The sequence below is a fragment of the Protopterus annectens genome, chromosome 15.part0 (assembly GCF_019279795.1).
Source record: "Protopterus annectens isolate FY-2018-M chromosome 15.part0, PAN1.0, whole genome shotgun sequence".
NCBI classification, from domain to species: Eukaryota; Metazoa; Chordata; order Ceratodontiformes; family Protopteridae; genus Protopterus; species Protopterus annectens.
The window spans coordinates 398,237,317-398,253,042 of record NC_056749.1 but is presented as its reverse complement, the minus strand read 5'-3'; the positions used below and the strand labels follow the sequence as shown (position 1 = coordinate 398,253,042).

The 15,726-nt window shown below is 37.0% G+C and overlaps 1 protein-coding gene across 1 annotated transcript in view; it reads right to left on the bottom strand.

Annotated features, from left to right (window-relative positions):
* RPS6KA6 (ribosomal protein S6 kinase A6) overlaps positions 1-15,726 on the bottom strand; it is a 1,361,734-nt gene that overhangs the window by 169,481 nt on the left and 1,176,527 nt on the right. The window contains exon 18 of the mRNA XM_044057140.1: positions 3,929-4,090. Coding sequence (XP_043913075.1) covers positions 3,929-4,090 — 162 coding nt within the window. The remainder of the gene's footprint in view (positions 1-3,928; positions 4,091-15,726) is intronic.

Below are 15,726 nucleotides of genomic sequence, written 5' to 3'. Positions count from 1 at the left end.
AGGTTCATACATTCAGCTAAATAAGACAACTAAGGCTCCTCAAGAGATTTGCTGATGCGGAAAGAAAATGCAGTAGAGCAACCCAAAAAATACAATTCAGTAAATGGACCAAACTGCTTTAGACTGAAGAATGAGACAGCTTTACGGATAAACCTGGGATGGGGTGTAAAGTCAGAACTCATCTTCAGGAACATCAATTTATGTTACAGCAGAACGAGTGCCTGAACCTTCCAAATCCACTCTGCTAACGTCTAGGAAAAGGGTATTCAGAGACAGCAACCTTGCTGAAAGATAAGGTTCATACAGAAGCAGAATTACTTTTTCAAACAAGATTATAACCACAGCAGAGAACCAGTTCCTCCAGTCTTTTTCTCTGTATCTGCACTGCACCACTAGACATTAAACTCTTACTATTATTCTGAAAAGACTATTGTTTCTACTGAAACAATGCTTTAGTTTCCAAAGACTTGTATGATGTTAACCTAGTCTACAAATGGAAGAAATTAAAGAAATGTACTTACTAAATCAGCTGATCTATAATGATGCCTTCTACACTGGGTTAAAGCTGAGATTTTATCTACTATCTCCAGCTCAGCTGCATTTTTTTCATACTCATATCCCCATGCTTAAGAGTATGCCCATCTGCTGGCTTGGAGAATATGCCTAGTTCCTACACTGCAAATTTTACCTCTTATCCACTAAATAAACACAACCTATAGCACAGGAAGCAAACACTGCAACACTCATTAGGTCAATATATTTTCTTGCCAGACCTATAGAATTCCCTCCAAAAGACATTAATGGGCAGCTCATCCACAAACTGGGGGACATGGGTGGTTAATAAGGTATCTGCAGAACCCCCCTCACAGATTAACAGATATGATGAATACCTACGAGGGAATTCTGCAGCACTAACCTTTGGAAAGACTCAAACAGTGAAAAGGAAACTGTCCAGGAAGATGAACAAGATAATGGCCAAAAAAATGTTGTACTAATGAGAAAAAAAGGTGGTCTGGCTCCTGAAATCACAGTCCAAACATCAATATTTGCTGAGGGTACTATTAAGGGGCCATGGCGGAGATGTCTATATTGAACCTTTTTGGAAATAAGGACTGGAAGCAGTCAACCCCCCCCCCCCCCCCCCAGACTGGTATCTGCCATTGACATGCATGTTTTAGGTGCAAAATTACTTTTCTTCCCTTGCTGTCTGTCTCAGAAAAAAAAATGCAGGAAATAACTGATTTAAAGGTCAAGATTTTAACACTACATTTTGCAGGAAATATCTACTCTAAGGGATATGTGAGCATGTAAAACACCAAATATAGTTCTCTGCAGAAAAGCCCCTGAAACTCTAAGAACATATCAGAAGTGATGACAAAGAAGCTTCATAGTAGCAAATGGTAACAGTTTAATCCTCTGAAGTTAAACTAAGGTTCTATAACCCACACAGTCACAATAGAAAAAAAAAGATGCCGCAGACATGAAAGCTTAATCATGGAACAACTTGAGACCAAAATCATGCGTCTGAAATAAATCAGGATCACATGCAAAATTATAAACTGAGGTAACCCAGAGTACCCATCTACCCAAATGGACAACCTCTTCAATTAACAACATAAGTCAAATTAATACAAGCCTTCTTTGTGGCTTACATGATCTCTGAGAGAATGGCGGAAAGAGATAGTCACAGCAAGGGACCAAATTTTAAACAAAAGCCCTTGGTGGTGCAAGTTATCATCCGGTGGGGGGTCATTACTTTGCACTGTTACAGTTTTCTTCATTGTCTGGGGCCTTAAAGGGTATAATCCCACCTTTTCTGGGAACAATGGTGAAGCAAGCAAGAGTTTTGATCTTTCTAGTCTAAATTATGTGATTAGGTGCTGAAGCAACATTAAGATAGAAGACAAGTTGTAGGAAACTTCCCTGCAATGAAACAGGTTATTATTTTTGCTATCAAATTACCCTTGCCTCAATGAATGAAGGACTACGGGGGGGAGGACCAAATTCTCTTGATGGGATACACAGGTCACCTGTGGGATGCCCTAAACCCAGAAAGCCATGAACACAAGAGGACTTCTAAAATCCTTAGGTCCAAGAAAGTTTTTGAACTGAACCTCAGTGAGTTGACCAGAATGGCTATTTCCCTGGGAATGTGAACTACTATAAGGGTGATAACCCAGTCTATTGCTGACACACTTTTTTTTCTTTATTTTTAAGTGCCTACATTGGCTCAGTTCCTTTTCTAGAGCCTCTGCAAAAGAGAACACAAACCTGTCCATACATCTAGCTTGTTTATCTAAAGTTGCCTTTCCCTGCCTGGGGGTCACACTTCTCAAGTCAAAGAGAAAAAATCAGATGAGTTCTTCACACAGCAATGAAGCATCAGTCTTCAGAACAAGGGATGGCCCACACTATGAATGATCTAAACTGCTCCAAACTCCAAAGCACAGCGATAAGTGTATGATACCACAAACAAATTCATGGGTGACTGCACAATCTCCAGCCCTGACATATTACTATCATGTGCCTATTGCAACACTTGCATTCCCAGGTGTGAAAAATGGAACTGCAAAGACTATAAATGCCATCAAGCCTGGAAGACACAAGATGATCCATCCAAGCCTGGGCTAATCAATTTGTCCTCAACTGGAAAGCCAGGAACATAACATACTGGACCTTCTCAATGGTGCATGGATGACAAACTAAGTGTTCAACACTGCCATAATAAAGGCTGTCATCTGAGTGGGACTCTCAGAGGACTGCTCCCAGTTTATGAAGACTGAGGACCTCCAATAATTTGGATGTGGCATAGCCAAGGACACTAGCAGTAATACCCACACTACAGCCACAAGGAGACCGTCATCCCAGTAAAGGAACACATGGAGGTCTTTACTCACAAGTTCTTCAGTTCACTGGCTAACAACTTGGTGAATATTCTGTATAGACCACAAATCTCAACATTTGTATTAAAAGTTATGACCTTCCAGAGAAAACTGAAGAAACTATTTATGCAGACCACGGATGCTTGTGTGCCACAACATAACCACCATGTACAGCATTATCGCCTAGTCAGAAAGCAGCAACACAAACATGACGGCCCCCCCTCCCACTCAGAGCTACCATGCAAAACATGACAAACTGTCTGAGCTCATTAAACTTTATGAAATACAGGCTGAGACAGACACTGCCATTTACTTCAGAACAAAAGAGCACTTCTGGCACTGTTCTGAATAACAGTATCTGAAAATGCTCTGAGGAGCGGAAGCTAGGCATGTTTCAACAACACCATATACAGCCCTGGTCCCTAGCCAGGGTTCTTTCCAGGGCAAACCTAACAGAACCAACAAAACACTTTATGTGATCACCAACCAGAACTTGGTGACAGTTGTCCAAGTACAGTTGACTCGCAGAACTGCTCCCCCTCAGTAATCACTGCTTAACAATAGTTTAAAGTAGAGTATGTCAGTACAGTCATTCTCCTTACTAACTTAACAAGCACAGGATTGGGAAGAAGTTACCATACAAGGACATCTTTCTCACAGAGAACTACTTATCAGCTGCTTATTGGTGTAAACTAACCCTTAACAATAATTTAATTCTCATTGTTCCCAATACATTTTAATTTACTTTAAATTAAGGCAACGGAATAAGTTCAAGCAGAGGTACGGATGGTGGCACAGGCATTTATTACTTTTTTTCTCAGATTTTGTACTACCATTCACTAAAAAGCTAAGATGGATAAGAGTCTTTCCACTAAGCAGCAAAATGCTTACATTAACTAGCACTATATTCTTTGCTCTAAACACCATGTTCAGCAATAATCTAGTCAACAGCTACATGTTAAGAATGCATGTATTTAAAGTAACATGCAAAGTAGCTAACCAGTCCATGCACTGATTTAAAATGTGATCAGCAGAAAGGAGAGTACCTCAGGTGCTACAAAGTTAGCAGTGTAACATGGAGTTAAAAGGAGGCCATTTTCCCCACGCAGCTGTTTTGCAAATCCAAAATCACAAATTCGTATTGAGTCTGCATTATTAGAATCATCCATGTACAAAATATTGCTTGGCTTCAGATCTCGATGTACTACCTACAAAAACATGAAGAAAATAGAATTATTTCAGAATTTAGGAAAAAATACATTAAATCAGATTAAAAGGCAAACAAATTCAAAGTCAAAAATAACTTTGTTGTCACTTAGATCTACATGAGTGTAGATTAAATGAGATTCCATGTAATCAACTCATCATGGAACAGACCAAAAAGAAATCACATAAATAGAAAGACAATTTAAAAACAACATATAATAATACTACCACCACCTTAGAAATCAACTCTACACTCAAGTATACAGCTACATATATTCCTAGAAACATTCACTTGTTAAGATATTAAAAATACACATATAGCAGTCAAGTTCAAGTAACAGTATTGCACATGAATCATGTACCACATGATGGGTGAGCAAGCACAAAGTAGTAGCAGCTGAATTAAAAATTCTGCACCTGGGTTGGTAAGTACAAATCATAATGGTTGGCTGAGCTTAAATAATAGATAAAATAATATCTCACAGTGAATGGAAAGCACCAACATCCTGACCCTCAATGATCTGACCTAATGACCTAATGCTGGAGTTAAGAAGTCTGATCACCTTCGAATAAAAACTGTCTGACTCTAGTTGTCTTGAATCAAATACTGTGCTATCTTTTACCTGATGACAGGCTGATAGACTGTTTTGCAGGATGAGTTGCATTATTTACTATTTTGGTGGCTCTCTTTAGGCTTCTTGATGTATAAAGATCCTGGATTGTCGGCAGACTAATGCCAGTTATCCTCTCGGCAACTCTCACCACTCTCTGCAGGGATTTCTCATCTGTGACCGAATAGCTTCCATACCATAACTTAAAACCTTTATGTTAGGATGCTTGCAATTGCTGCTCTGTATGTAGAAAGTGGAAAGTGCTGTCATTGGTAGTTTTGCCTTTTTGAGTCTTCTCAGAAAGTGGAGACGTTGATGTGCTTTTTTCACTATGTGGGAGGTCTTCCCATACTAAGAGTGATCATCAAAGATATGAACAACGAGGAATTTGGTACTGCTTAACCCTTTCCGCCATCTCGCTGTTGATCAGGAGCAAATGTAAGGGGTGTCTGCCTCTTCCTGTAGTGTACAATGATCTCTTTTGTTTTACTAACATTCAGATTAAGGTTGTTTCTTGCACACTAGGCAATCAGTGTGTTAACCTCTTCTCTGTATGCACTCTTGTCCTCTCCTGATGAGACACATGACTGTAGTGTCATCAGCAGACTTGATGATATGATCTGTACTACAGTTTGCTGTGCAGTCATGGGTTAGGATAGTAAACAACAGGGGGCTGAGAACACATCCCACAGGAACATCTGTGCTGAGTGTCATGCTCCTAGAGGTATTCTTGCTCACACAACCTTCTGTGGCCTGTTAGTCAAAAAGTCCAGGATCCAATTGCAGAGGTGTTTGTTGAGGCCCAGATGTATGAGCTTATTGATCAATTGCACAGGGGCAACTGTGTTAAATGCTGAGGCAAAATCAATGAATAGCATTCTCACATAGCTGTCCATGGATCTGTTTTCTCTGTAGGTAAACTGCAGTGGATCAAAAGTTGATAGCAGTTCTGCAGTCAGGTATTTCTTGAATAGCCTCTGAAAACACTTAATAACTGTGGATGTTAGTGCAACAGGCCTGAAGTCATTCAAGCTGGAGGGTGAGGCTTTTTTGTGTAGAAGGATGATATTCGTTACTTTATAACATGAAGCGACCTTTGCTAGACCAAGTGAGGTGTTAAATATATCTGTGAGTAATGTATATAGTTTGTCTGCACACTTCTTTAACACGTTACCCAAGATATTATCTGGACCAGCCACCTTTCTGGCATTTTCTTTGTGTAGCACCCTTTTTGCTTCCATTGGGCTAAGACTGAGTACTGCATCATACTGCTCTGTTTGTAACCTTTGCACAGTTGTGGTGTTCCTCTCCTTAAATCTTCCAAAAAAGGTATTCAGCCTATCTAGGAAGTCAGCGTGATCATCACATTGTAAAGCTCTCATTTTATAGTCCGCAATTTGTTGTATACTCTGCCACAACCATCTAGTATCCCTCATGTCCTCAAAGTGGTACCTTACTCCCATATTCCTTCTTAGCCTCTTTTATGTCTTTTTCAGATTTACCCTTGCCACACTTAAGGCTTCCCTGTCATTTTCCATGAATGCTGAATTTCTTGCTTTCATAAGATCATAGATCTTACTTGTAAACCACGGCCTTTGGTTAGCTCTTGTGATGATGCTTCTCATCTCTGTGACATTATCAAAGCACTTTATGACGTAAGACATCCCTACTTCAATCTGGATCATCACTTTGAACTGCTGCTTTTATTCCCAGCAAGAAGAAAATGACAGCATTACATCTTCAGAGGTGAGGGGAAAAAATGATATATCCATCATGACATCAAAAAATATAATGAACTTATTCTTTTCTATCAGTACAAAATTTGACAAATACTTCTGCCAGTCAGTGAGTATTATGAGGTACTGTTTACAGTTACTTCAAGTCTTCATAACACTCCTGCATACAGGTTTAAGTACTCCCAAATGTAATGTCCCCGTCAGTTATTCTGCAATACTTATTACTTCAGCCTATATTTATATACCACACTATGTTGTCAGTAGCTTGTGCCACAGTGCAGCCATTTTGGTTTGTTTTGTTCAGTGCTCTGTTTCCTTAGTTTTGAATAACTCTTCTGTCTGCATCTAGTACTCTCTAGACCCACTCATTGTTTATTTTACTTTTTTGTCTTAAGCAATTTCATAGACCAAACGTTTGCAAGATTTGATGTTCCAAAGGAATCCAAATTCAAACCTTTGGTCAAAAGATAGCCTTCTTTAAAATAGCTACTGTGTTTGTTCACTGTAGATGCTTTTGCAGACTTATATGAATATAATGACAAGAAGAAGCAACAAATGGGCAACCACCACCTGAGAGTTACAGCTATTAAGCAGACACCACCCACGCCAAATGTTTCCCCGGTGAGTCTCATTACAGATGCACATTTTAACAGTTTCTTGAACAATATGCTTCACTGTTTCATCACCATCATAACTATGAAATAGTACCCTTGAAAATCAATGTTAAATCAACCTTCATCTCATCAATTACTTCCTTTCCCCCCACAGATCTACCTCACTACCAGTCACCCACAATACAGTACATCCAAATAATGTTTTCTCAAGATTGTGCTATTCGCATGGAGACAAAGCCCTGAATATAGACCAGGTGGCTTGCTTAAAGCTATTAGCTCATCACTTGTCACAGGCAGGGAAGATGGAAGTGAGAGAGGTGCACACCATTGGTATACTAGAGCTCTGACTGAAATGGGAGAGACAACAGCACAGTGATTCCTAGGGATAGCTGGGACTTTCTGCTGACATTAAACCCAATGTGAATGTGAGAGGCCAGTCAGCACTAATGACCCTTGCAAGTCCCACCTACAGGGCACTAATAATGTGTGCAAAGGGTGGGGAATTAAAGGAAGAGGAAAAAACCCTCCCCTGCAGTAGTGGGATGCTGCTCTAGGTGCCTCGATCTCTCACCAGCTTTGAACTTGACTTGTAGATAGTCAGAGGATACACAAGGAGGCTTGGTAAATCTAGAGGACAATGAAAGGTCATGGACACAGCTGATGGTCAGCTGCAGAGAGTTAAAAATTAACTAAAAAAATAATTTTATCTCTTCCCTCGATCAGCATATGCATGACTAACACTCATTTCCCCACCCACAAACTTACTACAGTTCATCAATACACAAAAAATCCCTGCAGTCCTTTCAAGCAATCTGCCCACCAAGCCAACTTTCTTCTCTAAGTGCCTTCTAGATGCTGACAAAAACACAAATATGACATCAGCAGGCTTCTTTCCACAAAGGAAATATGACATCAAGGCCTTTGTTTGTAATGCCCACGACTGAATGTAGGAACACACACACTGGCATTTCTTTTATTTGTTAACTAAGAAAACAGACATGGTTCGACCATCTTTTTTCACAGGGGACCTAAAAGCATTTTTAATATACTGACTTCACAGAGTGGCAAAGTAAGCACATGAAGACTGACAGAATCAATCCTGGACTACAGGATGATGCTCAATAGCTGTTTACAGGCTAATTCTTCGAATATCTAACTGTAGTTATACAGTAAAGGAAACAAGGAGAATCTAACAGCTTTTTTCTGTTATCTACCCTTATGCTCTACAAAAATACAGACTAGATTCTGAATGGGAGACACTTAAATATTTTTTCACATCACATTTCATCGAATGTAGTCTCTGCATGACATGCCTAAAAAATGTAGTGCCTTAAAACAAAATCAATAGCCGGGCTGCTAAGCCAAAGCCCAGACTGAATTTGATACTTCAAAGTAAAATTGGTTTACTGCCTACCTCCTCAATACAGTAAAGAAAAAAAAAAAGCAACATACAATCCAGGAACTCTCAATACATTACTCTTTTTAAAAGTCACACATTATACCACAGAAAATACACTTGTGTGAAAATTCTTCTTAACAGTAGAACTGTTGCTATCCTTACAATTTGTATGGGTTATCCATGAACACTACTGTACTGTACTCTATTTCTCCTTTGATTAGATGTGCTGCCACCCTACAACAGGCATTAATATAAGGGTAGAAACTTTGTGGGTAATCCCTGAAAGCAGAGGTCTGAAATCTTCTATTTCTGTAAAAAAAATTCCTAGAAACAGATGCATTACTACAAGAATCTTCAGTTATATGTATTTAAAAACACAGATGTTCTTTTGCCTTACCTTTATTTTCCAGTTCTTGAATAAGCAAAAATGCTTAAAAGTTAGAGGGGATTGCTTGTCAGCTAGAAACAGTCTCAGTGTTAGCTATTACAAGTTAAAGATAGAAGTTGTTCTTTTTTTTTTGAGGATATCAACTTGCTTTTTAATGACATTGTTTTGAGTGCTTTCATCTCTATAAGAAAATTCTTTTTTTTTTTCAAAACAGGTTTATTGTTTTAACATATAATAGAAATATCATAACAATTTTATACAAGTAATTAAAAATAGGTATTATTATAATATTCAACAAAACAACTAAAGTATTTACAAAGACATCCACTACAATCAGATCAATTAAACTAAAATACCGTGCTATTGAAATTAGAATTTTTTTAACAAATTTTGTAAATTATCCCATACAATATAATAAGATGTTTTTCTAGTTGTTCTTGTCCTAATTGTGTTTATTTCCATATGGCACACTATATTCATAACATTTTTAAATTCATTGAACGAAGGAGGTGTATCTGAAATCCAATTTCTAGTTATTATTTTCCTAGCCACTGCTAGAATAGACCATAACAAGGGAAGCTTAACCTTTTAACACTTTGAGGTACAGGTGTGTTGAATAATATAAGAGATTTAGAAATAATGAAATTATCTGTAAAAAGAGCCTGCAAAAATTCATTAATTGACTTCCAGTATTCTTTCAATTTTATACAGTCATAAAACATATGAGCCCAGTCAGCATTAATTTCTACATTACATCTCTTACATAAATTATCTTTATTATTTATTTTATTCATCATCAAAGGTGTATAAAAAGATCTATGTAAAAATTTCCATGTATAAAGTCTCCAGACAATGGAAGACATAGTTCTATAAGCAGATTCCAATATATATTGTTTATCTTGTTGATTTGGTGGGTCCCCATTAATAGAAGTGAAATAATTCCAGTATGAATCTACACTGTAAAAAGTTTCTTGTCTGATAATTTTATGTATGTATGAAAGAATTATCAGAAACTTTATGTTGTAAATTTAATATCAAGTAATCAATCAGCGTTGGAATAGATTCTTTAACTGTTATAGACATTAGATCTATTTTATTAATGAGATGTTGTCTAAAGGTCTGAACCTCTAACCAGCAAGTTTCTCTTAGATCAAATTCTTCTTTTAAGAAATCTAGATTTTTAACTTTATTATCAGATATCAACTGATACCAGTACTTTAGATCATTATCTATAGCTAAATGAGTTCCTTCAGAAGTAGATGACAAAAGCATACCCTGAGTATACATTATAGGGAATACAATAAAATTCCATTCCCTATACTTAGGGTGCATGAATATAAAGTTACGATAGCTAATAATAATATTTAATGGGTAACAAACCATATGTTTAGGTGTAATAGGTGAAGTACAAAATTCCTTTAGTAACCATAACATGGAGTTTTTTACAATCATATTTTTATGTGTTAAGGAGATTTTCATGAAGTGCATACTAATTAGCTCCCAATAATCTTTCCATTTTGCGACATATGACTGATCTATTAATAAAGTAATAACTTTTACAATAGAAGAGATAGTATATAAATTAAAGTCTGGAAAAGAAATACCCCCTTGAGACCAGCTATTAGTATGTTTCTTTAATGCTATCCTAGGTCTATTAGGTGCCCATAGGAAATTTAACATTAGTGTATTCAGTTTCTTGATAATTATTTTTGTAGGTGGAAGTATTATTGATTGTATTAAGTATAAAATCTTGGGGAATATTATCATTTTAATAATTGTAATTCTCTCCTCCATAGTAAAAAACATTATTCCAGGTATTAAAAAGATTTTGTATATTAAGAAAACAGGTATTATAATTATTATATATAATAGATTTAATATCTTTAGATAGTATTATACCTAAATAAGTTATCTGACCTGAATTGGGTACATATTTAGTAAAATCACTAATGAGAATATTTTTTCGTGTATATATAGGTAGTATTTTAGTTTTTTCTTCATTGAATATTAAACCAGAAATACTTTTAAAATTCATCATTTTATCAAATAGAGACTGCATAGAAGAATTAGATCCTGCTGATGTAATTAGAACATCATCTGCAAAAAGTTGAATTTTGGATGTTGTATTTTCATCTATTTCAAAACCCTCTATGTCAGTACTGTTTCTGATCAAATTAGCCCAAGGGATAGAAGCTGTTCTTGAAGGAAAAGCCTGCCTGCTTTTCTACCACACAAGCTACAACTGACTACACAGTAATACAATTAGCAAGACACACAGACCTTTGTGCATCTTAAGTTTAGTAGAAGACATTTTAAAATTGGCGTCACCTCACAAGCCTCCCAACTCAAAAAAATCTCTCTCTGCATCAGCATTTAAATTTATAAAGAACGTTACACTTTTAACTTTTTACCTGACATACATCTAAAACTAAGATTTTTTTAATACTTTTATTGGTAGCATACAATAAGATTTTCCAAAACTACAGACTTGTACAAATACAACCACTTTAAAATATACAGCATTTAACATTAACTACCTACATGATTGCATACCTCATAAAATAAAATGATAGGTAGCATGTCCTATTCATCTCAAACACCAACAATTTCATAAAAAACATGATTTCTGAACAGCAAGCCAAAAAGGATAAAAACTAATAAAATAACAACCCATGGCATGAAGGAGTACAGACACGCTGTTCAACCGCCATATGAAAATACTTCAAGAGCTTTCATTCCGGTAAATTGGACTTCATTATTTATTACATATTTTTGTAGAATTTTTATGTTGTTGTGTCTTTCGGCTTTTCCCAGTTAGGGGTTGCCACAGCGGAACTCCGGTCCGCTAATGATTGGCAGTAGATTTTTACATGCTGACTTGCTGGGCCTGACACACAACCTTCAACGAAGTGACACCCATTCACACATGCTGCCACACAGAAGACGCTCTGAGAATCGAACGGAGCAACGTTTTATTGAGGCAACAATGCTACCACAGCACCACCACCGCAGTTTTTTTATAATGCAGCATTTTACTTGTTCAAGTTGTTCTTGTAACATTAGAATTATGCTTTTTAAGGGAGCTAGATATTTGGTTGGTGGACAACAATGATTTGCCTAAGTATTTTTATATGGTGATTGACCAGCGTGTCTGTGCTCTTGTGTGATGTGGGCTATTTTATTAGTTTTTATCCTTTTTTTGGTTTGCCGTTCAGTATTTTGTTTCTGTTTTCACGGCATGGAAGGGGACAAGGCAAGTGCTGGTTTTCAATGACCGAGTTATCAAGACATTATCTCTTATCAGGGCACTTATTACTTTGGTGCACAAACTCAATAAGAAGGTGTCTTCTTCCTTGACTGAATGTAATCTAAGAAAAGATGGTTTGGAAGGCTCGGACCCTGCTTGTAGGAATGGTGGCAATTCTCAGGGGTCAGACATTTTATTCATCACCCCCACACAAAGGGAGACCCAACTTATCAATTTCAGGACTGGCTCCTTTAATTTTTCCAGCCATAGTGTGGTTTCCTCCAATTAGTAGGGTTCAACGGCCATTGGTGAGATTTTCCAGCTGTTTTTTCTATTGCTGAATGGCTGAAAGAAGGTGAGACTCTAAGAATGGATGCTGTTCAGAGTGTTCCAACAGGGACTGTAGGTCAACAGATTAAACTGTTTTGTGAGCTTGTTATTAAATATAAAAAAAATACAATTGGAGAACTGTTATCTTAAAGAGTGCCTAAGACATGAGCACATTCCAAAAGGGCTTCTTATGTGGAAATACCCCACCAGACTGGTAAAAGACTATTACATTGTGAAGTATCGACTTTATTTAATAAACATGGCTGTGATTTTTTGCAAGTACTTATTACTGATAATGAGAGGCAGCTAATGGCTTTAAATACAGAAATAAATAAATTAGACTGCAGTATTCATTCAGATTTACTGTTTGTCAGTACAGTTAATGACTTTAAAGTTGCTTTTAATTTATTTTATTTATTTATTTTATTTTCAGTTTGTTTGCTAGGATGGTCCCTTGGGCCACGAGAAGCCCGTTTTCAAAGGAGTCCTGGGGAGAAAAGCTCCAGAGAAGTACAAAATACACATAGCAATAAGACAAATACAATATACATAGAAATACAAGAAGTTACAGAGTAACAGGCTGCAATAACAATACAAATTACATTTCTTATAAAATATGATTGTTCCAACAGTTATTGTTGGGAGTTATGAGGCAGTAGGTGTCTCTAGCAGATATATTAGCTTGTAGAGAGTAACTGTGGTTGCGAAAGCTATGCAGGATGGGAGCAGGAGCATTCCCACTGTGAGTTTAGAGGGGAGTGGAGTAAAGTTTTGAAAGCTGAGAGTTTGCTAGTGGTACTGATGTGTGGTGGAAGTGAGTTCCAATGGCGTGCTATGGAGAAGGATAGAAGCCAACACATTTGAATTTTGTGGAAAGGTACGTAACTGAACTAAAAAGCAAGAAAGAGAGGAAGTTGCTTAGGGACAAAACTGATTATGACAACGGGCAGGCTTATCCAGTTCCTGCATTGGGACAACAGCAGCAGCAAAGGCCTTTTGGTGAATCTGATGGAAGTGACTAGGAATTTATCTGGTCACAACACTGATAAGAGGTCTATCCCTTTATATGTCCCCCCTTTGAGGAAATCAGAGAGATGAATGAATCAGAGGGAGAGAGTAATAGATCCCGGGAGTTATGCACCATACCATCATCCAACCCCGCAGAGATGGAGGGGGAGAGTTGCTTTGAGACCCCAACAGACACTTTGACAGTATTGAAATGTGTTCTATTGTTTACAATACAATGGGAGATTTTTAATTTTAGTCAAGCCCATGTCAGTACTGAATGGGATGATTTGTTGGAAAAGGAGCTCAATTTTGTCCAGGCAAGATGTGCCAACTTGGAAGATACTACTGTGCAGTTGAAGATGTTTATCATGAAATTAAACCTTAGAGGTAATTTTTGCCCTGATGGAACTTTGGGTGGTCAAGTTTTAAAGAGACTAAGTGTTTTAATCCACCAACACACACTGTTATCTGTGTTTGAAAAACTATGTTTGGTTGATTTAAGGGCACTACTTGATAGAAATTGTAACCATGCGCCTGAGTCCAATTTGACTTTTGATGAAACACAATTGTTACACAATACCATTATGAACAAGGACATCAGGGCTATGAAACCAAGTAAGGGAGGGGGTATTATTATGGATTTTAATGACTATATTAACAGAATGTTCTCCATTTTGTATATTGACACTTACGACAAAGTGTCTAGAAATTAACTGAATATTGCCTATCAAAACAATGATCTATCACTCGGTGAACTGTTTAGTGTTCAGATTACTGTAGAAGAGCATTAATTTATGCAGGTTACCCCCACCATCATATCCCTACCATTTTTGGTATTCCAAAGATTCATAAGAGCTTGAGTAACCCCATTTTACGTCCAATAGTGGATGCTAAAGCTTCCAAGACCTTTCCCCCTGTTAAGTTCATTGACCACAAAATTAAAATGTCTTGACCAATTGGCCCTATGTTTTTAAAGATACATTGGATAAAAAAAAATCCAATGTATCTACTGAGATTTATGATGACCAATTATTAATGGTCACTACTGATGTATGTGACCTTTTTCAGTGATTCCTTACCCACAAGGGCTTGAATGGTTTTATGATTTCTTGTGCAGCAACACAGATCTAGATCATAACAGCATTCTTAGGACTTGCATGGAAATGGTCTTGGAAAATAATTTTTTAATTTTTGAAAATCAAATATTTAATCAAGTTAAGGGCATTGCAATGGGTGTTAATTGTGCCCCTATGTCATTTTATTTTGGAAGGACACTTCAGAAAAATTGTCAGAGTTTTCGATTTAAATGCTACTTTCTTGCATTTAACTATGACTGTGGACAGGAACATGGTTAATTATCTTGATGTTACCATTAGCAAGAATTACCACACACAAAATTTCTGTTGTCCCTTTATAGGAAACCAACGTGCTCCAACTCCTTTTTGCACTTTACTAGTTGGCATCCTGACCATCAAAAATGTCCTTAGTTAAGGGACAATATGTTAAATTAGCCAGAATTATGTCTAAGGACTTAATGTTCAGGTATGACTGTGCCAAACTTCTTCATATGTTTATGTGAATGAGTACCTTGAGTATTTTGTTTTGGATATTATGAACGAGCCTATGGTTAAATGGTGTTTTAAACAACTCCTTGGTACCTGTTCTCAACCCCAGGCTCTGGTCCAGGGTGATGGTGAGGATGGTTTTAATTGAGCTGTAGTGTTAACATTCAATCTGTATTTTTTTTTATATTAAGAATATCACTTTGAGAAGTTGCCATATTTTCAATTTAGACCCTGAACATCTGGCCTTGGTGGGGAAGAAACCAAAAGTTGTTTACACAAAGGATGTTAACATCAAGAATTTCCTTGAGGGACATATGGATAAAACTAAAAATGGGAGTACCAGGAAATGTGGTCACTGTTCTCAATGCAGTTTTGTTTTGGAACATGACTAAGTTTTTGTTAAAGGCTTTGGCACTATTAGACCTGCGTCTAAATATTACTGCAACACTAAAACTGTAGTGTACATGGCTTGATGTCAATCATGTGGTCATTTTTATACTGGGAAAAATAAAAATGCAATAAGAACCATAATTTACCAACATATTTATATCTAGAACAAGGTAGAGAGCAACACCCTATTTAACTCATTAAGAGATGTCCACAGCATTGTTTTACATTCTTTGTTATTGACCATATGGAACTTGGTAGTGGGGGGGGAGACCTACAGATGACTATTTGTTATATAAGGAATTCAAATGGCACGTTAGAACCTATTCCTTTGAAGCCCCTGGACTCGCTTA